We start from the raw sequence: 23706 nt of genomic DNA, 5'->3' as shown, positions 1-23706 counted from the left end.
TGTTCACCACAACAACAGCATTGCCCTCATCAACCCTCTCTGTTACCTCCTCAAAAGACTCCAGCAAGTTAGTTAAACATCCTGACTAGGAACAATATCGCCGTTCCTTCACCGTTGCCGGGTCAAAATCCTGGAGCTCCTTTCCCAACAGCACTGTGGGTGTACCTACACTAGGTGGACTGCAGCGGTTCAAGAGGGCAGCTGACCACCACCTTCTCAAGGGCAATTAGGGATGGGCAATAAATGCTGGCCTGGCCAGTGATGCTCACATCCCATGAAAGAATAAGAGACAATTCCTGCAAGTAGTAAATTATTGTTGAGGATGTTTTTTTAATTTCATTTTATTTACCTTACTTTTCGTTTTTACCTGTGTTTTCTCTCTCTTAATTCAATCTTTTTTTCCTTGTTTATTTCACGTTCTGTACCTGATCTGACTCAATTCATCCTATTTCCTTCTCTGTTGCTCCTCTGTTTCTTTCTCAATCTCCTTGGTTAAGGGGATTGACTGCCTTGTTCACCAAGGTCCCTTGTGCCCCATTGCCCTCACTGTGACCAGTATTAGCTCCCATTTCCAGAAACTTACAGGTCAAAGTACGTTCGAACTGAAGGATGAGGTAAAAAGACTAGCCAATGGGGCACACAGCGAGATGCCCAGCCACAAGAAATTCTGGGCCATTTTGACATTTCTTGCTTTTAACTAGACATTAATCATAGATCCCCAAAGACACATTGTACAGCGAGCTTGCCACTGGTATCAGACCCACTGGCCGTCCATGTCTCTGCTTTAAAGACGTCTGCAAATGCAACATGAAGTCCTGTGACATTGATCACAAGTCGTGGGAGTCAGTTGCCAGCATTCGCCAGAGCTGGCGGGCAGCTATAAAGGCGGGGCTAAAGTGTGGCGAGTCGAAGAGACTTAGCAGTTGGCAGGAAAAAAGACAGAAGCGCAAGGGGAGAGCCAACTGTGCAACAGCCCCGACAAACATATTTTTCTGCAGCACCTGTGGAAGAGCCTGTCACTCTAGAATTGGCCTTTATAGCCACTCCAGGCGCTGCTCCACACACCACTGACCACCTCCAGGCCCTTACCCATTGTCTCTCGAGATAAGGAGGCCAGGGAAAGAAGAATCGTAGATTCATACAATCATACAGAAGGAGGCCATTCATCCTATCATGCCTGTGCTGGCTCTTTGATAGAGCTATCCAATTAATCCCAAACCTCTGCTCTTTCCCCATAGTCCTGCAATGTTTTTCCCTTTCATGTGTTCATCCAATCTCTTTTGAAAGTTACTATTGAATCTGCTTTCACCTCGCTTTCAGGCAGCGCGTTCCAGATCACAATAACTCACTGTGTAAAGAAAATTATCATCAACTCTGATTTTTTTTGTCAATCATCTTAAATCAGTGTCCTCTGGTTACCAGCCCTCCTGTCAGTGAAAAGTGTTTGACCTTATTTACTCCATCAAAACCCCATATAATTTTGAACACCTCTATAAAATCTCCCCTTCTCTGCTCCAAGGTGAACAATCACTTCTCCATTCTCTCCACATAACTGAAGTGCCTCCTCATCCCTGACACCATTCAGGTAAATCTCCTTTGCATCCTCTCCACAGCCTTGGCATCCTTCCTAAAGTGTAGTGACTGGATTAGCTGGTCTCAACTAGGACAGCATTATGACTCTACAGTTGTCTCAGCCTAAGGGAGAACATAGGAACATAAGAGAGGGGGAAATCTGCCAGGACACCTGCTCCTGATCACTATCCAGTGATTCCAGTCAGAAAGTCTTTGTGTGTTGGGTTTGGAAGAGGAAAAAAAAGAAAAATGTCAGGCCTGGAGGTGATTCCACTACATTCAAAACATCTTTGGACATTTTTTTAGGCAAAGCTGGACAAAACCAGAACCACAGAATTGTTGCAGTGCAGAAGGAGGCCATTCGGCCCATCATGTCCGCACCAGCTCTCCTCATGAGCATTTCACCTGGTGCCAATCACCCGCCTTCTCCCCATAACCCTGCACATTCTTCCTTTTTCATATAACTGTCTAATTCCCTTTTGAAGGCTTCAGTTGAACCTGCCTCCACCATGTTCAGCAGGCAGCACATTCCAGACCTTAACCACTCGCTGCGTGAAAAATCTATTCCTCATGTCACTTTTGCTTCTTTTACCCATTACTTTAAATCTGTGCCCTCTCTTTCTCGATCCTTTCACGAGTGGGAACAGTTTCTCCCTATCTACTCTGTCCAAACCCTTCATGATTTTGAATACCTCTATCAAATCACCTCTCAGCTTTCCCTTCTCCAAGGAAAACAGTCCTAACTTCTCCAATCTATCTTCATAACTGAAATTCCTCATCCCTGGAATCATTCTCATGAATCTTTCCTGCACCCTTTCTAATGCCTTCACATCTTTCCTAAAGCGAACTAGGGCTCAGAAATATAAGCCAGTCACTAATAAATCCAATTAGCATTTCAGGAGAAACTCCCTTACCCAGACAGCGATGAGAATGTCACTCCCACAGGGAGTGGTTGAGGTGAATAGCACAGATGCATTTAAGAGGAAGCTGGATAAACACATGCGGGAGGAAAGGATAGTTGGAGATGCTGATAGGCTTGGATGAAGTAGGATGGATTGAGGCTCATGTCGAGCATGAACGTCAGCATGGACCTGTTGGGCTGAATGGCCTGTTTCTGTCCTGAAAAGTACTTTGCAATACAAATGCAAGTTGTTGTTGTTGTTGACAGTGTGGGATCTTGCTGTACACAAATTGGCTGCCTTGTTTCCAACATTACAACAGTAACTACACTTTAAAAAGTGCTTCACTGACTGTCAAGCACTTTGGGATGTCCTAAGATCCTGAAAGCTGCTGTAGAAATGCCGGTCTGTCTTACTGTACATCTGCCAAAGTGGGATTTTAACACATCTCTACATCTAACACATCTAAGACATTGTGCTTTGGCGTTGAGAATGCAGAGAGATGGAAATGTGTTGCAGAAAAGATGAGTCTGCAGTGAGTAACCCAATTTCCCTAAATACTGCATTCAACTTACATCTTCCAGAATCACTTGAACTGAACACAGGCATTCCATCAAGGTGCCTTCTGTGATAGCAAAAGCAGGATAAGGGCACAGTGAAAAGCCTTTTCCCCCACCCTCTACTCCTGAAAACTATGTTGATGTTCAGAACACCAACAACTTACAATTATGTAGTGCCTTTAATGTGGCAAAACGGCCCAAGGTGCTTCAACAAGAGCAATTATCAAACAAAATTTGACACCGAGAAAGAGAAACATGCATTCATATAGCACCTTTTACAACCACCAGTCATCCCAAAGTGCTTTACAGCCAATGAAGTATGTTTGAAGTCCAGTCGCTGTTGTAAGGTAGGAACCACAGCGGCCAATTTGCACACCGTGAGCTCCCACAAAGAATAATGTGATAATGATCAGATAATCTGTTTTTGTGATGTTGGCTGAAGGGGTAGCTATTGGCCAGGACACCGAAGAGAACTGCTCTGCTCTTCCACGTAGTGCCTTGGGACTTTTATGTCTACCTGGGAGGGCAGACAGGGCATTGGTTTAATGTCTCATCCAAAAGACAGCACCTCCAACAGTGCAGCACTCACTCGGAGCTACATTGGAGTGTTAGCCTAGATTTTTGTGCTTAAGTCTCTGGGGGTGGGGGTGCTGGGGGGTCTTAAACCCACAACTTTCAATCTCAGAAGCAAGAGTGCTACCCACTGAGCCACAGCTGACACCATGAGGCAAGATTTGCAGGTAACCAAAACCTTGGTCAAATATGTAGGTTTTATGACGAGTCTTAAAGGAAGAAGGAGTGGTAGAGAGATGGAGAAGTTTAGTGAGGGAATTGCAGAGCTTAGGCCCTAGGCAGCTGAAGGCACGGATGCCACAAGTGTGGATCCACAAGAGGCCATCATTTTTTTTTATTCATTCAGGGGATGTGGGCATCGCTGGCCAGGCCAGCATTTATTGCCCATCCCTAATTGCCCTTGAGAAGGTGGTGGTGAGCTGCCTTCTTGAACCGCTGCAGTCCATTTGGGGTAGGTACACCCACAGTGCTGTTAGGAAGGGAGTTCCAGGATTTTGACCCAGTGACAGTGAAGGAACGGTGATATAGTTCCACGTCAGGATGGTGTGTGGCTTGGAGCGGAACTTGCAGATAGTGGTGTTCCCAAACATCTGCTGCCCTTTGTAGAGGTTGTAGGTTTGGAAGGTGCTGTCGAAGGAGGCTTGGTGAGTTGCTGCAGTGCATCTTGTAGATGCCACTGCACGGTGGTGGAGGGGATGAAGGTTTAAGGTGGTGGATGGGGTGCCAATCAAGTGGTCCTGCTTTGTCCAGCTTCTTGAGTGTTGTTGGAGCTACACTCATCCAGGCAAGTGGAGAGTATTCCATCACACTCCTGACTTGTGCCTTGTAGATGGTGAAAAAGCTTTGGGGTGTCAGAAGGTGAGTTACTTGCCATAGAACTCCCAGCCTCTGACCTGCTATTTTAGCCACAGCATTTATATGGCTGGACAGTTACATTTCTGGTCAATGGTGACCCCCAGGATGTTGATAGTGGGGGATTCAGCGATGGTAATGCCATTGAATGTCAAGGGGAGATGGTTAGATTCTCTCTTGTTGGAGATGGTCATTGCCTGGCACTCGTGTGAATATTATTTGAATTGGAGAAGCACAGAGATCTAAGCAGGTTGTTGCGCTGGAAGAGGTTACAGAGATAGGGAGGGGCAAGGCCATGGTGGGATTTGAAAACAAGGATAAGAATTTTAAAATTGTGGCGTTGCCATACAGGGAGTCAATGCCGGTCAATGAGCAAAGGGGTGATGGGTGAATGGGACTTGGTGCGAATAAGGTTATCAAGGAGATAATGACCAGATAATGGGAGGAACCTTGCTGGGAAGGTAACAGCGACTTCACAAAGCATGTAGTTATCAATGCTCAAATCAGTTAGCAAGATCAGGGGGAGAAAAATCACATCCGTGAGTTGCAAATCTCCAGAACTTGCTGAGAATTTACTCCGCCCCAATGATTGTTTTGCACAAATATAACTTGCCTTAGCCTCCCACTTACCTTTAATAATTTACTGGATTTGTACCTTTAAATCGCTGCAGCAAGTTAGAGCTGGTGTGTAACAGTATATAAATACCTTTTTAACAATGTGATCATTGTTAATGCAATGTCAATCAACCTCTCTGACCCAGAAAAGGGGCAATTTAAATTTTGAGTGTTATTACTAAATTTACTTTAGAGATTTAAACAATTTTACATTAAAATGTTTTTCTTACTTTTCTTTTCTGTCTCTTTTTCTCCCTACCTTAATCCAATCTCTCTTTCCTTCCCTTTATTTCTCTTTCTGTACCTGATCTGACTCTAACTCACGCTATTTCCAGCTCTATCTTTCCTGTTTCTTCTTCAATCCTTACATTTTATTGTTTAAGAAAATAGTCTGTTGGTCCCACTGTTACTCTACTTCCCGATGCCCTGTTGCCCGAACCATGTCATTATCAGCTTGTATTTCCAGTGAGTTACAGCAGAAAAATCATTTGAGCTGAAGGGTGCAGGAGAAAGTCTAACTAAGAGCACACCGTGAGATTTTTGCTCTGCCGAGTTTAGGTATTAGTTGGGGGATCAATATTGGACAGGCACTGGGGAACAACTCCCCTGCTCTTCTTTGAAGTAGTGACATGAGTTCTTTGAGGTCTACCTGCGATGGCAGATGGGGCCTCGGTTTAATGTCTCATCCAAAAGACGGCACCTCCGACAGTGCAGCGCTCCCTCAGTATTGCACTGGTGCTAAATATCACCAGCACTTAATAGGATCAGTCGAGACTAACTTGAACTCTGATAGTTAAATGCACTGCACTCTCACGGTGTGAGATGAACCTATTGATTAAATAGGAAAGCTGCCAGATAATCTCAGCAGGAGATAAAGTCGGCAAAGAGAAAGAGAGATTGCTGGATGTGAATGTGCATTCATTGATTGCAATCTTCTGTTACTGAGGAAAAATTACAAGCTTAGATTAATTGGATCAGAAGAAATAGACTTAATTTGAAAAATTCCCTTTGGACTGATACTTTCACCTAATTGGTATTTTAGAACCAAGTCCCTGAACCATTCCTTATCATCATGAGGTATGTTTTGCAAATTGACACTGCGGGTGCAAAGCTTAGCAAGACACAAGCAGGAGAGGAATCACTAAATTGCATCTGAAACACAGCCCATCATTGGATTATCGAGATGCAGTCAGTTCACACTACAATCAACGATTTCTACACCTGTCGCTCAAAGCTGTGCACCATGAGCACTAGTTTGTGCGAACACTATATATAGAATAACACATACCCGGGACTATGTTACAGGCTGGAATCTAATCAAGAGATTTGGAGGGGGTTTTATATATAGAATAACAGCTACCCAGGAGTGTATTACAGACTGGAATCTAATTGAGGGGTTCGGGGGTTTTATATATAGAATAACAGATACCCGGGAGCGAGTTACAGACTGGAATCTAATCGAGGGGTTCGGGGGTTTTATATATAGAATAACAGATACCCGGGAGCGAGTTACAGACTGGAATCTAATTGAGGAGCTCGGGGGCTTTATTTATAGAATAACTGATACCAGGGAGTGAGTTACAGACTGGAATCTAATCGAGGGGCTCAGGTCTTTCCTATACTAATTAACAAATCTGTTATCTGTTATTCTATATACAAATCTTTCAGGTGGATTTAAAAGATCCCATAGCACTATTTTGTAGAAGAGCAGGGGAGTTCACCCCAGTCTCCTGGCCAACATTTATCTCTCACCAACATCACTAAAACAGATTATTTGATCATTATCAAATTGCTGCTTGTGGGAGCTTGCTGTGCACAAATTGACTGCCGCATATCCTACATTGCAACAGTGGTCACTTGGGGAAAAGTACTTCATTGCCTGTAAAGAGTTTTGGAACATCCTGTGATTGTGGAAGGTGTGAGATAAATGCAAGTCTTTCTTTCAATACACTATTCCGCAATTAAAAAAGGAATGTAAAACAGCAAGAGAGGGATCAAAGTAGGGAACAGTGTCCCAAAACCGGGCTACTTGGGGACTAGCAGCACAACTCTTCCATGACCTATCCTAATCGTCTTTTCATTAGGCAGCAGGGGTAGTAGGCGGGATACAATTGACGCAGTTTATTGAGACTATAAGAACAGTTTATTGTGAGACAAACTGCTCTGTTGAGATTGAGCCTCTTTCAATAGTGAGGCATCTTTCAGTAGACTTCCGTTAGCATGCTGTTCAGTAAAATAACTCGGTTCCATCCATGGTAATGTTTTCAATGTATAGCACACATATTAAACACTGAAATCCCTGCAGTCCAAAAATATGAGCAGACGAGTAGGCTTGGGTTCCAGAGAGCAGAGTTAGTCCAAATTACATCCCAATGGCTCACCTCTGGCCATGCAATATAGCCAATTGCCAAAGCTCAAGTGACTCAGTTCTGCAAGTTATGTTTTGGGATTTTTGATAAACTAAATAGGGAGAAACTATTTCCACTGGCAGCAGGGTCAGTGACCAGAGGAGTCAGATTTCAGGTAATTCGCAAAAGAACTAGGGGGAGGAGTTGAGATAAAGTTTTTTACGCAGTGAGTTGTTGTGATGTGGATTACGCTGCCTGAAAGGACGATGGAAGCAAATTCAATAGCAATTTTCAAAAACACTGGAATACTCGACAGGGAAAATTTGCAGGACTATAGGGAAAGCGCGGGGGGGGGGGGGGAGTGAGACAAAATGGATAGTTCTTTCAAAGAGTCAGCACAGTCACAATGGGCCGAATGACCTTGCCCTGTGTTGTATCATTCCATGATACTTCTTAGTCCCTTGTTTGGCATGCTTGAAATCGATGGAGATGGAGATCGGGGAATCGGACTGTTCTTGTTGGTTTTGCCTATTTGAATAAATCCTCAATTAGACTGCCAACATATGTTCATATGGGCAACATAGGGCAGAATTGTACCAGCCTCAAATGGATGTGGCTTTGGAGGTGAGGGGGTATGGAAATGTGTTCTGAGCCCTGTAAGGTCCACTCCCTGACACATTCCCATCTCCAGGAGATTTTCCCAGAGGCAGGCTTCCTGCGGCAGCAGCTTCCCACCGGTCCGCTGCAGGTAGCCAATAAGGAACTTGATAAGGCAATTAACCCTTAATTGTGCACCACGCTGTGTCATGTTTCCATTTTGAGGCCTCCTCGTGCTTTCCCTCTGCCTCAGCAGCGCCCACCTCTCCCAGTGGCCTTCTGGCTGGCCAGTCCTGCCAGCCCGCCCTTTGGGCTCCCTGTGTCCGTGTTCCAACCACCATCCTTAATTGGGCGGTGAACGCGAAGGTGGCCTGTTAATTGTCCGCCGCTCGTAATGTCGTGACGCGGGGCACACCTCCGACACGAGCAGGGTCAGGACCCACAAATGGACCAAACACCTGAAAATTTTTAAAGTGGAGAAGATTCCGCCCATAATGTTTGTACATTGATGGACCACACAGTTCCATGCAATGCACCCTAGTTACCCGCAAGGACCAAAGCTTGGACACTCCTGAGTAGAGAAAGAACAAATCAGTGGCCCTGGCAATGACATTTTTACTATCTGATAACAGTTAGAGATAGGGCTTACCAACACTCCAGGATGGCCCTGGAGTCTCCAGCAAGTAAAGTTTAATCTCCAGGAGACTGCTGTGAGCAAAAAACTAGGAGAAATCAGAGGGAGCATTAGACAAAATTGTGAGTTTCTATTTCATTTTTCCGCTCAATCTTGTTAATTAGCTATAAAAATGTTGGAAATGAGAGAAGAGGTTGTTTGAAGCATCCAATCACATAACAACGAGTCTGTTCACTTTCTAATTGTTTGGGGGAAGGTGGAGCATCGTGAAGGTTGACATGTTGGGCAACCAGTGGTGGCAGGGTAGTTGGAGGTTAGAGGTAAGGTCACAAAACCTCCAGGAATATGTTATGATCAGGTGAGGAAGGGTCACAAGGCTCCCCTTTTGTCCTTCCTCTTACTTGGCCGTGACAGGGTTTATTCTTCCTTTAGACAGTGGATGTGCTTACCATTTCAGTGAGTGTTTTACCTTTTACCTTTGCTGTGATCATAAAAGAACCAATTGGACAGGTTTTCTTGAGTTTAAACAAGAAAGGGGCGAGTTTATTATACTTAATAATCTAAACCCAAGCTAAATAAAATAACAAAATTACGCTGCACATTCATACACACACTCGCACAAGAATTATGCGTACACAAATAGATTTCAGGAGTAGATTTGTGGTTGGATTAGAGCTCAGAGCAAATAAAAATTAATACAGTCCGTGGGCTTGGGTGATTCTGTTGTCTTCCAGCCGAAGTTGTGTTCTTGACGTCTTTTGGCTGGTAGAAGTGTACTTTGTGGCTGGCCCACCTGGCTCAGGATTTTCTTGGAGGCAGAATTGTAGGTGGCTTTCTTCCCCTGATGTCTTTGTCTTGGTTCCATCACCCAGCAGCTAGGCTTTGCACGCCTCACCAGGCCTTCTGGAGAGAGAGAGGGGGAGAGACAGCCCTTCTGGCTTCTGACCAGAATGAGTCACTCGCTTGTCTGCTTTGTCTAAGGAAACTCACAGCTTTCACAGAGATGGGCCGACAGTCACATGACTACCTCTGTGTATTGTCTGGAAGCTTCTAATGAGATTCAAGTTTAGGAATTTCAGTCCCTCAGGCCTCAGGATGTTAACATATACACCTGGACAGGTTGGCCCTTTCAAGAGTAAAGTCCCAAGATGGCTTTGAATGTCCTGCTAATGAAAACAATTTCTTGTGGTTCACTCAATAGAGCAAGCCATTCTTTTGGGTACAGGCTCATCAGACATGTGTCTCCTCTTTGAGGCCTTGGAATGTGCAAAGTTTTCAAATGCAAATTGCTGTGGCCATCTTGGCTGACAGTTTTTTTTTAAAACTTAACTGTAGAATTCCAGCTCTTTTTGTATCATTAAAAGTTTAATGTAGGTTTCAATCAATGAAATAAAAAATCCTCCTTTGGCATAGCAGGTGTTTTTTGACAATGTTGAACTAGAGTTGGCAACTCTGGGGGTGGGTGTCTTGGGGAAGGCATACACAACGGACTTACTGTGCTGTTGGATGTCATGTCAATCAGGCGATGTTAGGATGGCCCCTTTACAAAGATCGTTTCCTCTCAAAGGTGCTTTCCATCTCCATGGTAATTGGTGACATCAACCTAAAGATTCAGATATCACAGAGTGACATTGATGGATATGTAATTGGTTTCCAGCCCCTGAAGTGGACCAAGAAAAATAAAGACTGGCATTTCTAAAGAGCTTTTCACAAACACCAGATGCCTCAAAGCACTTTACAGCCAATGAAGTACTTCTGAAGTGCAGTCACTGTTGTAATGTAGGAAATGCGACAGCCAATTTGCACACAAGCTTCCACAAACAGCAATGTGATAATAACCAGATCATCTGTTTTTGTGATGTTGATTGAGGGATAAATATTGGCCAGGTCACCGGGGAGAACTCCCCTGCTCTTCCTCAAAAATAGTGCTGTGGGATCTTTTACATCTAAGTTTAACGCCTCATCTGAAAGTACATTTGATGGAGTGTCAGCCTTGAGTTTGTGCTCAAGTTCTGCAGAGGGTCGTGAACCCAGAACCTTCTGCCTCAGAGGTGAGAGTGCTACCAACTGGGCCACAGCTGACACACAGTGACACACCTGACTGCAGTGTTTCCGATGTGGCTGTGTCCTGCTAATGGCTGGTTTGAAACACAATGGTCTACCAACAGAAAATGTCTTTTTCCTTTCTCCTTGAGATGAAGTTGAACAATTGTCATTTTCATTTGCTCTATTATGGTTTTCCTTTGTACCATTTTAACACCTGCCTTGCTTCTCCCTCCCCTACCCAATATGGAAACTGAAATGAATGAGAAGCTATTGTAAGCTCCCAATAGAAATAATCTGCCTTCCAGTCATCAATTTGGCTTCAAAATAAATCAACCAGTTTTATTTTCGTTCAGTTTTTTGCAGAGTGATAAACTCCAATGTCATCCCAAAGCCCGATCAGTTGCCTTCATGAATGCAGGTATGAGACTAGACAACTTGATGATCTCAGTATATCTAGTGAGATGTTGACAGCAAGAGGTGTCACCCATAGCTCGGTGGGTAGCACACTTGCCTCCGAGCCAGAAGGTCAAATCCCACTCCTGAGATTTGAGCCCATAATCTCGGCAGGCACACCCAGTGCAGTATTGATGGAGTGCTGCACTGTCAGAGGTGCCGTCTTTCAGCTGAGATGTTAAACTGAAGTCACATCTGTCCTCTCAGGTGGATATAAAACATCCCCTGGCCTCTATTCATAGAAGAACAGAGGCGTTTCCCCGGTGTCCTGACCAATATTTATCCTTTGACCTACATTACAAAAACAAATTGCCTGGTAATTCTCAAATTGCTGTCTGGGGCCTTGCTGTGTGCAAATTAGCTGGCATGTTTCTGACATTGCACCAGTATCTGTACTTCATTGGCTGTAAAATGCTTTGTGACAGGCGTGATATAAATGTTAGTTTTTCTCTCCCAATATCCCTCGATATACTTAGCCAACAAAAATTCTCACCCGAGTGCTGAGTGTAGTATAAGGATGTAAAGGGTTAATGTTGAAGACAGAGCGAGCAACCCCTCCCACTGTAAGAGTGATGATGTAACAGTCACATGAGGTTAGGCTTGGGAGAAGAAGAGGTAGCAGCACGAAGGTGTCAGTTTAGGAGGCTTGATGAGAGTGTATATAGTATTATGTAAAGCGTTCTTAGTTGACCTTATCTTGAGTCTGAGACTTTCTCCAAAATGTCCCAGCTATGCTACAAAATACAACAACAACACACAGCACTGACAATCAGCCTGGCTGCTTTTGCACTATCAAGATGGGAAAATTAACCATTTTTTCCACTCCCAATGCCCTGGGAAAGGTGTGTATGGAGGTCATGAGAACATGGTTGCGCTTGGCTATGCCGCTTTTTTATTATTATTCGTTCGTGGGATGTGGGCGTCGCTGGTTAGACCAGCATTTATTGCCCATCATTAATTGCCCTTGAGAAGGTGGTGGTGAGCTGCCTTCTTGAACCACTGCAGTCCATGTAGGGTAGTCATCCTTTACTTTTTCATCAAACAAGTTATTCGACGCATTTAGAAATCTCTCAACAGGCGTCTCCTGAACTGCTGAGCAATTCACACAGTGGCTGGATTTTAAGTGCCCGCCCACCGGGAGCTGCGGTGGGTGAAAGAAATGGCGGCCCGCATATGCAGGCCACACACCGCAATGCCGCTGCGATCTCCCACACGGCAGCTCATTTAAATACCCCAGTTGGCCCACACCCCCCCAGTCGTGTGGAGGGGGCGGGCTCTCCGAACCCGCCAATGGAGTCAGCTGCCTATACGCAGGTGCTGGCATCATCTTTAAAGCGCAGACAGCCCTGCCAACTAATTTAAGTTTTTAAAGGGAACCACCCCTCACCCCCCTCCCCCACCCCCACCCCACTGTTCAAATCAAAATTCGCCCCTTTCCCACTGTCCCCAATGACAATAAAATTAAGTATCTGCCCTTCCCCCACCCACCCAGCACTTACCTAAAATATGACCTGCCCCCTCAAACTGTACAAAGTTCACAGTTCACCCCTTTCCACTATGCCTTACACTAATGACAAGAGTTTGACCCCATTGCCCCTCCACCACCCCCCCACCCCCCGCCGCCGTACTAAAAATCTCACGTTCCCCCTTTCCCCACCACTGTGGCGCCTGCTTTTCCCAGATCGCAGCCTGACTGTAGGATTGCTGGTAAGTTTATTTAACATTGTGCTCATTTCAATACGGTAAGCTGGGTCCTGTCACCCAGCAGCGGGGGAACTACCACAGAGCCTCACCGTCACCGGGAGGATCGAGCCCGGCCCTCCCGGCGTCGGGCTCCATGGCAGGCCACTGCCGGAACGATCTTCCAGCACCCCCTGCCATGTAGCCCAACATCGGGAGCCCTGTAAAATCCAGCCCAGTGTTTGTCCAAAATGGAGAGCACACGCATTCTCCCCAAGGAACCCATTTATCTCAGCCCAGGAAGTTTTGGCACAAACTTAGAGATTTCTGCTCTTCCGGCAAACCTCCCATCTTACACCCTCCATAAACTTGAGCTCGTCCAAATCTCGCACCAAGTCCTGTTCACCCATTACCCCTTGTGTCACTGATATACATTAGCTCCCAGTTGAACATCTTGATGGTGACCCAACTGAACTCACCATCTAGACATTCACAAGAATAGTGCCTTGTTTAGCTAAGGGCTAACCCCAATGGTAAAGAGTCAATCTCTTCGGGAGATACAAAAGTGGGACAGGATTGGCACTGAGAAAAAAAATCCTTGCGTTCTGACCTCACTGTCGTGTGATTGCTGTTTATTGATCTTATCAATGTCTACATGCTGAAGAAAAATGAATTACTGCAGAAACTGCTTCTGAGAATTAAAATTTTGTACAACAACTACTTGCAGTTATATAACACCTTTAATGTAGTAAAACGTCTCAAGGTGCTTCACAGGAGCATATGCAGACTAAATTTGACACCGAGCGCTATAAGGAGATATTGGGACAGATGAACAAAAAACTTGGCCAAAGAGTTAGGTTTAAGGAGTGCCATAAGGAGGAAAGCAAGGTAGAAAGGCAGAGAGGTTTAGGGAGAGAATTCCAGAGCTTGGGGCCTAGACAGCTGAAGGCACAGCTGGCAATGTTGGAGCGAAGGAAGTGGGGGATGCACAAGGGGCCAGAATTGCAGTGTAAAACGTCCGTGTCAAAGTTTTTTTTATTCCTTCATGGGATGTGGGCGTTGCTGGCAAGGCCAGCATTTGTTGCAGTTAAGAGTCAACCACATTGCTGTGGGTCTGGAGTCACTTGTTGGCCAGACCAGGTAAGGACGGCAGATTTCCTTCCCTAAAGGAGGTCAATATCATTGTCAACATGACATCATTGAGTACACATTGAGATTGTTACTTACACCCTCATCTCAGAATATTTAATTGTTTCTCTAATCCTTTGTAACTTCCAACCTAATTGAAATCCTCTTCCCATGGTTCAAGGGTGGCCAGGTAGATTAGTTCACCCAACCCTCTGCTTTTGGCAGAAGGTGAACAAATAGGCTTTGTTCTTCCTTGATCTGGCAACACCTATGTTCCGGTGAGCGTTCTGATGCCTGGGAGCAGTGCATGGCAAGTTCGCGTGCCCTGCAGAGAGAAAGTTGGGTGGGGGATATATTTTAGCTGACACCTTTTGATCACAAGAATGATAGAAGATTGAGTATTGAGTGCACAGTGTTGAAACTTGTGCTACCCAATTTCAGGCTCTTTCATTCAAAGCTCAGACAGCAACAGGGAGTGCGTTGTTAGATTATCAGCTGACAGAAAAAGGGGAGAGAGGAAAAAGTCTGCAGTTAATTCAAAGCACAGACGTAGCTTTACTGCTCAAGGTCACAGAATGATTTTCAACCGTCTGAAAGTTTTCCTTTGCTCTGAAAATTTCTTCTGCTCTGAAGATCCTATTTTACTGAGGTTTCTCCCGCACCATCCACATTTGGAGTTGCTGGGCATATTATGTTACAGCAATTACATCATTTTGGATGTTATGTGATGTGCTGGTAATGAGTCTATTCACAGCCAGCAATGAAGGTAATATCTGGCCAGAATGGCATTATCACTATAATCAATCTCACTACTCTGGGTGTAATTTTCTCAGCTTTGTTACATTGCCAATAGGTTACTCTCACACTTCCTGTGATATGGCAACAATGCTTAGGAGAAAAAACAAGCTGCCTTGTCATTATTTTGCTTTTTGTGCTGATCGAAGTGAAGAATGTCAACACTGAGAAAGGAAGGTTTGAGCAACCTGGCAACCAGCCAGACAACCTCCAATCAGGTACAGCACGGGGTTAGATACAGAGTAAAGCTCCTTCTACACTACCCCATCAAACACTCCCTGGACAGGTACAGCACGGGGTTAGATACAGAGTAAAGCTCCCTCTACACTGTCTCCATCAAACACTCCCAGGACAGGTACAGCACGGGGTTAGATACAGAGTAAAGCTCCCTATACACTGTCTCCATCAAACACTCCCAGGACAGGTACAGCACGGGGTTAGATACAGAGTAAAGCTCCTTCTACACTGTCCCCATCAAACATTCCCAGGACAGGTACAGCACGGGGTTAGATACAGAGTAAAGCTCCCTCTACACTGTCTCCATCAAACACTCCCAGGACAGGTACAGCACGGGGTTAGATACAGAGTAAAGCTCCTTCTACACTGTCCCCATCAAACATTCCCAGGACAGGTACAGCACGGGGTTAGATACAGAGTAAAGCTCCCTCTACACTGTCCCCATCAAACACTCCCAGGACAGGTACAGCACGGGGTTAGATACAGAGTAAAGCTCCCACTACACTGTCCCCATCAAACGAAAAAAAAAAACAAAAAAAAAACAAAAAAAAAAAAAACGGGGTTAGATACAGAGTAAAGCTCCTTCTACATGTCACATCAAGCATTCCCATGTAAGCCAAGTAAGATATGGACCTACCATAAAGGAATTGCATCAATTACTATTTGGTAGGGATTGATGAATGTTGGTTTCTACAAGATATAAATATCAAAGCAGATTCCAACACAGGACCCAGATATTGGGAGAGTGGCACTTTAGCTAATTTTATGAAATGTTTTGTCTCAACTTCTTCTAATTTCCCCAGAATCAGCATGGTCTACCTAATTTTTGGGTGGAGTGTGGAGGGTGTTTGTAGCCTCATGGAATGGGATAGACTTGTTCAATCCCTGGGAAGGATATGCATTATCTTTCCCCAGTACTCTTAACAAGAAGGAGGGTAGGAAACCTCACATCAGCCTACCATCCTGCTATGAAGTCTGTATCACAGAGACCCATCACAGCTGAATAAAGGAAAATCATGTAAAATATTTGTTGAAGCAAGATTGAAGAGTTCAAAGTGTGTCAGGTTTTTAATTCAAATATTTTTATTTATTGATTCATTCTCTGGATGTGGGTGTCAATGCCATATATTGATGTCCCTCAATGCCCTGAAAAGGTGCTGCAGGTGGGTATCTCCTTGAACCCCTGGTAGCAGCTTTAATACAACTGATTGTCTTCAGAGGGTGATTAAGAACCAACCTCATTGGTGTGGAACCGGAGTCACCTATAGACCCAGACCAGGTAAGACAGGTCAAAGTAAAAGCAAAATACTGCAGATGCTGGAAATCTGAAATAAAAACAAGAAATGCTGGAACCACTCAGCAGGTCTGGCAGCATCTGTGGAAAGAGAAGCAGAGTTAACGTTTCGGGTCAGTGACCCTTCTTCAGACAGGTCAGAGGCTGGGAATTCTGTGGCGAGTAACTCACCTCCTGTCTCCCCAAAGCCTGTCCACCATCTACAAGGCACAAGTCAGGAGTGTGATGGAATACTCTCCACTTGCCTGCATGGGTGCAGCTCCAACAACACTCAAAAACTCGACACCATCCAAGGCAAAGCAGCCCGCTTGATTGGCACCCCATCCACCACCTTCAACATACAGTCCCTTCACCACCAGCCCACAGTGGCAGCAGTGTGTACCATCTACAAGATGCACTACAGCAACTCACCAAAGCTCCTTTGACAACACCTTCCAAACCCGTGACCTCTACCGCCTAGAAGGACAAGGGCAGCAGACAAATGGGAACACCACCACCTGTACGTTCCCCTCCTAGCCACACACCATCCTGATTTAGAATGATATCGCTGTTCCTTCACCATTACTGGGTCAAAATCCTGGAACTCCCTTCCTAACAGCACTGTGGGTGTACTTACCTCACATGGACTGCAGTGATTCAAGAAGGCAGCTCACCACCACCTTCTCAAGGGCAATTAGGGATGGGCAATAAATGCTGGCATAGCCAGCGAAGCCCACATCCCACGAATGCATTTTAAGCCCTATTCCAGGACCAGAGAATTGTACATAATCTAGGCTGGTGCTGCAATGCAGTATGGAGCGAGTGGTGCACTCTTAGAAGATTACAGAAGCACCGTCACCACAAGTACCACAGAAGTTTAAGGGGAAGATCTACCACTCCTTCTCAGGATAATGAGGGGTGGATAATAAATGCTGGCATTGCAATGATACCCACATCCCAAGAATTGATAGAAAATCGTGCCTTTCTTTTGGATGAAAATAATGTCCACCTGTTTTGATGGTTTAGCTTGACACTAAAGGATCCTGTAAAACTACTGAAAGAACAACAGGGAATTCTTTCGATCAGCATTCCCCTCCATTGATCAACAGGAGTGGACTCATCCCAAAGTAATTAACTGGCTGGATTTTTACCCTACCCCAGCAAGCCAGATGGTGGTGGGGGGAAGGGGGGGGGGTGGCATAAAATGGAGCAGGAGGCTCCAGGGGGCCTTCCAGATCCGCTCCCGCCTCCACCCCACTTTATATATAGTGGCGGGAGCGAGAAACGGGCCACCTGCCCAAGGCCAATCAAGGCCCTTAAGTTGCCAATTAATGGCCACTTAAGGGCCTTTGCCCGCCTCCACATGGGGATTTTACAGGGTGCCCAATTGAGGGCCGCCCCCGATTCCCCAACCACCCCCAGGACCCAAAATGCCCCCCTTCCCCCCAAATGACCACCCTTGCCTCGCCGGGGCCCGACCAGTTACCCCCAGCGAAGCAAACCAAGCTTACCTGCACTCCTGGCTCCATGTCCTCGGCTTGGCAGCAGTCCCAGCAGTGGCCACCACTTCCAGTGGCGCTGCTGGGACTCAGAGCTGCTGGCCTGATGATTGGCTGGCAGCTCAATGAGGCGGGACTTCCTCCCTCAAGTGGTTGGAAGTCCCGCCTCAGAACAATTAAAGTCCAGGGACCTGTAAAATGCGGGACGGATTCCCGGGCTAGGCGGAAGCGGGTTCGCCACTGACTTTTCTGTAAAATCCAGCCCATTATATCTGAAACTATGTCTTCAGCTGCCTAGGCCCTATTCCCTCCCTAAACCTCTCCACCTCTCTTCCTCTTTTTCTTCCTTTAAGATAATCCTTAAAACCTACCTGTTTGGCCAAGCTTTTGGTCATCTGTCTGAATATCTCCTCACGTGGCTGAGTGTCACATTTTGTTTGGTAATGCTCCTGTGAAGCAACTTGGGGTGTTTTACTATGCTATATAAATGCAAATAGTTGTTGTACACACAAATCGTCAGATAGCAGCTCATTTTGTTTTCATTATTCTCAGGATGTGGGCTTCTTACTTACCCAGAGAGCTTGGTACAAGTGGGTTTGGTACAGCAATGAGATAAATGACCACATAATCTATTTTTAGTGATAAATATTGGCCAGGACACCAAGGAGAAAACCCGTGTTCTTCTCCAAAATAGTGCCATGGGATATTTGATATCCACCTGGGAGGGCAAAGCGTGTCGTCCAAAAGTAGCACCTCCGACAGTGCAGCACTCCCTCAGTACTCTGCTGGGAGTGTCGGCCTAGATTATGTGAACATCCCCAGTGTCCTGAGCAATATATATCCTTCAACCAACTTCAATGAAACAGATGATCTGCTCATTTATCACATTGCTGTTTGTGGGAGCTTGCTGTGCACAAATTGGCTGCTGCGTTTTCTACATTACCAGTGACTACACTTCAAAAAAAAAAGTATTTAATTGACTGTAAAGCAATTTAGAAAGCTCTGTAGAAATGCAAGTTCCTTCTTTCAATTCGGATTTGTCTATGCTACATTTGCACTTGTTGGTCTGTGAATAGACTATCTTTCTTTCGCTGTTCCTGTCAGATCTTCTATCAGATATAAGAGTGTGAGAATTGCTGGTGGGATTCTCTGTGGGATTGGAAAATATACTGCTGTTTTTCTTGTTTCTCTCAGTCAATGACAGGATTCTGAAGTAGATCAAATGCTGAGATATCCTCCAAATGTCAGCTGGAAATACAATTTAACCTCATCACATTTGGTGGATTAAAAATATTGGGTAATCTTTGAATGCTCACTTTGGATTTCTTCACTCTGCTAAAATGCTGACCGTCACCCTTCTCTATGTTCAGAGATTCATTCGAACCAGAGCGGCAGCCACACCGGATACCCACACTACAATGAGAGCAACAATGATACCAACTTGCTGGTGTCGCCGCTGGTTGTGGCGGGCATTGTGATTGGACTGGTCCTCTTCCTCTCCTGCATGACCATCATTGTAGGCAGCTTGAGAAAAGACGGCCGGCTAAGAAACTCTCATCTCAGGACTGAGGCTAGTTACGGTGAGTCCCTTTCACTCTGTCACCTCATTCTTGGCGCTCGGAGTAGAAACCGCATCTTAAACCTTGCACGCTAAAGAAAGACATCCCTCTGTTGTGGAAATATTGATCAGAGTATTTTCTAAATGGTAAGAAGTTAGGAACAGTGGAGGAGCAGAAAGAGTTAGGGGTCCAAATACAAAAATCACAAAAAGCTAGGGGACAGGTTCAAAAAATAATTCAAAAAGCTTTTGGAATGTTGGCCTTCGTCTCAGTGGAGCTGGAATACAAAGGGGTGGAAGTTATGTTACAGCTTTACAGAGAGCTTGTGAGACCACATGTGGAGTAATTGTGTTCAGTTCTGGGCACCACACCTCAGGAAGGATATAGTGGCCTTAGAGATGGTGCAGTGCAGATTTACTAGCATGGTAAATTATTGGTCAGGTTGCTTAAACTAGGCATGTATTCCATTGAATGTAGAAGATTAAGGCCCGATCTAATTGAGGTGTTTAAAATGATTAAAGGATTTGATAAGTTAGATGGAGAAAGACTATTTCCTCCCACTGGGGAGTCCAGAACAAGAGGTATTAGCATAAAATGAGAGCTAGACCATTCAGAGGTGAGGTCAGGAAGCATTTCTTCACACAAAGGGTGGAGGAAACCTGGAACTCTGGCCAATAAAAAATCCCTCAAGGCTGGGGGTCAATTGAAAATTTCAAAACTGAGACTGATAGATTTTCTTTAGGCAAAGATTCTGGAACCAAGGCCAGTAGGTGAAGTTCAGCTACAGGTAAAGGCAGAGTAGCACGGTAGCTATGTTACTGGACTAATAATCCAGGGCCCGAGACATTCAGTATCATTGCCATCACTGAATCCCCCATCATCAACATCCTCGGGATTACCATTGACCAGAAACTTAAGGACCACCCATGTAAATACTGTGGCTACAAGAGCGGGTCAGAGGCTGTGAATTCTGTGGTGAGTAACTCACCTCCTGACTTCCCAAAGCCTGTCCACCATCTACAGGGCACAAGTCAGGAGTGTGATAGAATACTCTTCACTTGCCTGGATGGGTGCAGCTCCAACAACACTCGAGGAGCTCGACACCATCCAGGACAATGAATTGGAGGCACATGGGAACACCACCACCTGCAAGTTCCCCTCCAAGCCACACACCATCCTGACTTGGAACTATATCACCGTTCCTTCACTGTCGCTAGGTCAAAATCCTGGAACTCCCTTTCTAACAGCACTGTGGGTGTCCCTACACTACACAGACTGCAGCAGTTCAAGAAGGCAGCTCACCACCACCTTCTCAAGGGCAATTAGGGATGGGCAACAAATGCTGGACTAGCCGGCAACATCCACATCCCATGAACGAATAAAAAAAAGCCTTGATCTAATTAAATGGCAAAACAGGTTTGAGGGGCTGAATGGTCTCCTGCTGTATCTATGTTCCACTAAATATCATTCTGGCTAAATCAGTGCAGTCAGAACATCTGCATGCAACCCAGCTTTTGGGGCTGGCATGGGTTAGAACAAAGAACAAAGAACAGTACAGCACAGGAACAGGCCATTCGGCCCTCCAAGCCTGCGCCGATCTTGATGCCTGTCTAAACTAAAACCTTCTGCACTTCCAGGGACCATATCCCTCTATTCCCATCCTATTCATGTATTTGTCAAGATGCCTCTTAAACGTCATTATCGTACCTGCTTCCACCACCTCCCCCGGCAACAAGTTCCAGGCACTCACCACCCTCTGTGTAAAGAACTTGCCCCGCACATCCCCTCTAAACTTTTCCCCTCTCACCTTAAACCTATGTCCCCTAATAACTGACTCTTCCACCCTGGGAAAAAGCTTCTGACTATCCACTCTGTCCATGCCTCTCATAACTTTGTAAACCTCTATCATGTCGCCCCTCCACCTCCGTCGTTCCAGTGAAAACAATCCGAGTTTATCCAACCTCTCCTCATAGCTAATGCCCTCCAGACCAGGCATCATCCTGGTAAACCTCTTCTGTGCCCTCTCCAAAGCCTCCACGTCCTTCTGGTAGTGTGGCGACCAGAATTGTACGCAATATTCTAAGTGTGGCCTAACTAAAGTTCTGTACAGCTGCAGCATAACTTGCCAATTTTTATACTCTATGCCCCGACCGATGAAGGCAAGCATGCTGTATGCCTTCTTGACTACCTTATCCACCTGCGTTGCCACTTTCAGTGACCTGTGGACCTGTACGCCCAGATCTCTCTGCCTTTCAATACTCCTAAGGGTTCTGCCATTTACTGTATACTTCCCACCTGCATTAGATATTCCAAAATGCATTACCTCACATTTGTCCGGATTAAACTCCATCTGCCATTTCTCCGCCCAAGTCTCCAACTGATCTATATCCTGCTGTATTCTCTGACAATCCTCATCACTGTCCGCAACTCCACCAACCTTTGTGTCGTCCGCAAACTTACTAATCAGACCAGCTACATTTTCCTCCAAATCATTTATATATACTACAAACAGCAAAGGTCCCAGCACTGATCCCTGCAGAACACCACTAGTCACATCCCTCCATTCAGAAAAGCACCCTTCCACTGCTACCCTCTGTCTTCTATGACCGAGCCAGTTCTGTATCCATCTTGCCAGCTCACCTCTGATCCTGTGTGACTTCACCTTTTGTACCAGTCTGCCATGAGGAACCTTGTCAAAGGTTTTACTGAAGTCCATATAGATAACATCCACTGCCCTTCCTCCATCAATCATCTTTGTCACTTCCTCAAAAAACCCAATCAAATTAGTGAGACACGACCTCCCCTTCACAAAACCATGCTGCCTCTTGCTAATAAGTTTGTTTGTTTCCAAATGGGAGTAAATCCTGTCCCGAAGAATCCTCTCTAATAATTTCCCTACCACTGATGTAAGGGTTACCTGCAATCTTCCTGGATACGTTTGAAGACTTAAAAGACATAAGGATAAATTTTGCGAATGTGCAGGAAGATCAGGAAGCTCGTCTGTAACACTGGAGCTAGCACATATTGATAGCAGTAGTCATAACCCTGTGCAATTCTTTCTACTTTAAGCTAAGAACAAAATGCAGATGACTTGCCAAAATCATGGGCTTTTAATGGCTTGATTGGTAGTCTTCGTGAACTTGTGTCCTGGTGCTAAGTGAGCACCTAAGGACAGGAGGAGGCCTTTCAGCCCCTCGGGCCTCCTCTGCCCTTTTATTAGACCATGGTTGATCTCCACTACAACTCCATTTACCTGTCTTTACTCCATATCCCTTAATGCCCGTAGCCAACAAAAATCTATCGATCTCAGTCTCACGTAGAATATACAGTGCAGAAAAGGGCCATTATATGCAGTGCAAAAAAGGGCCATTTGGCCCAACCAGTTCATGCCGGTGCTTATGCTCCACTCAAGCCTCTTCCCATTATCCAACCCTATCAGCATAACCCACTATTCCTTTCCCCCTCATGTGTTTCTCCAGCTTCCCCTTAAATATATCAATACTATTCACCTCAATCACTCCCTGTGGTAGCGAGTTTCACCTTCTCACCAATCTCTGGGTAAAGAAGTTTCTCCTGAATTCCTTATTGGATTTTATTGTGTTGACTATCTTATATTAATTGCCTCTAGTTTTGCCCTTCCCCACAAGTGAAAACATTCTCTCTGTGTTTGTTAAAACCTTGCCTAATTTTATAGATATCTATTAGCTCAGCAAGAGAAATGTCCCAGCCTGTTCATCCTTTCCTGATAGTTATAACCTCACATTTCTGGCACCATCCTTGTGAAAAAAGTTTTGCACATTCTGCAGTTCCTCAATATCTTTTTTATAACATGGAGACCAGTTTTGAAAGCTCCATTGTCCCCAGCATCCATAGCCTTTTATGGGAGAGTGTTCCAGATTTCTGTTTCCTTCATGTGAAAAATTGCATCCTGATTTTGCTCTTAAATGGCCTGGCTCTAATGTTAAGCTGAAGGTATAAAGTCTTTTAACCTTCCTGTTCTGAATGAAGAGTAATTCCATTGGGCAGTCAGTAACAGTTTACTTTGCTGAATCCATGATTGAATGAGCAGAAATTTCCTCCAATTATATATTGAGAAAACAGAAGCCATTGCCTTCAGTACCTGCTACAAACCCTATTCCCCTGCCACCGAATCCATCCCCCTCTCTGCTTAAACAGAATGTTCCGAGCACATATCTTCTCCATCACTAAGACGACCTACTTCCACCTTTGTAACATCGCGCGTCTCCACCCCACCTCAATTTTTCTGCTAAATTTTCATCCGTGCCTTTGTCGCCGCCATATGTGACTATTCCAAAGCTATTTTGGCCGACCTCCCACACTGCACCCTCCCTAAACTTCAGTTCACCCAAAACTCTGCTGGCTCTA

At 45.1% G+C, this 23706-nt stretch overlaps 1 protein-coding gene across 2 annotated transcripts in view; it reads left to right on the top strand.

Annotated features, from left to right (window-relative positions):
- The window catches only part of bean1 (brain expressed, associated with NEDD4, 1), a 112988-nt gene that overhangs the window by 51028 nt on the left and 38254 nt on the right, over positions 1 to 23706 (top strand). For both annotated transcript variants that reach the window (XM_068049864.1, XM_068049863.1), the window contains one exon: positions 19132 to 19341. In XM_068049864.1, coding sequence (XP_067905965.1) covers positions 19132 to 19341 — 210 coding nt within the window. The remainder of the gene's footprint in view (positions 1 to 19131; positions 19342 to 23706) is intronic.

This window comes from Heterodontus francisci, chromosome 17 (assembly GCF_036365525.1).
Source record: "Heterodontus francisci isolate sHetFra1 chromosome 17, sHetFra1.hap1, whole genome shotgun sequence".
In the NCBI taxonomy this organism is placed as follows: domain Eukaryota; kingdom Metazoa; phylum Chordata; class Chondrichthyes; order Heterodontiformes; family Heterodontidae; genus Heterodontus; species Heterodontus francisci.
This window is presented reverse-complemented; position numbering and strand designations above follow the sequence as displayed.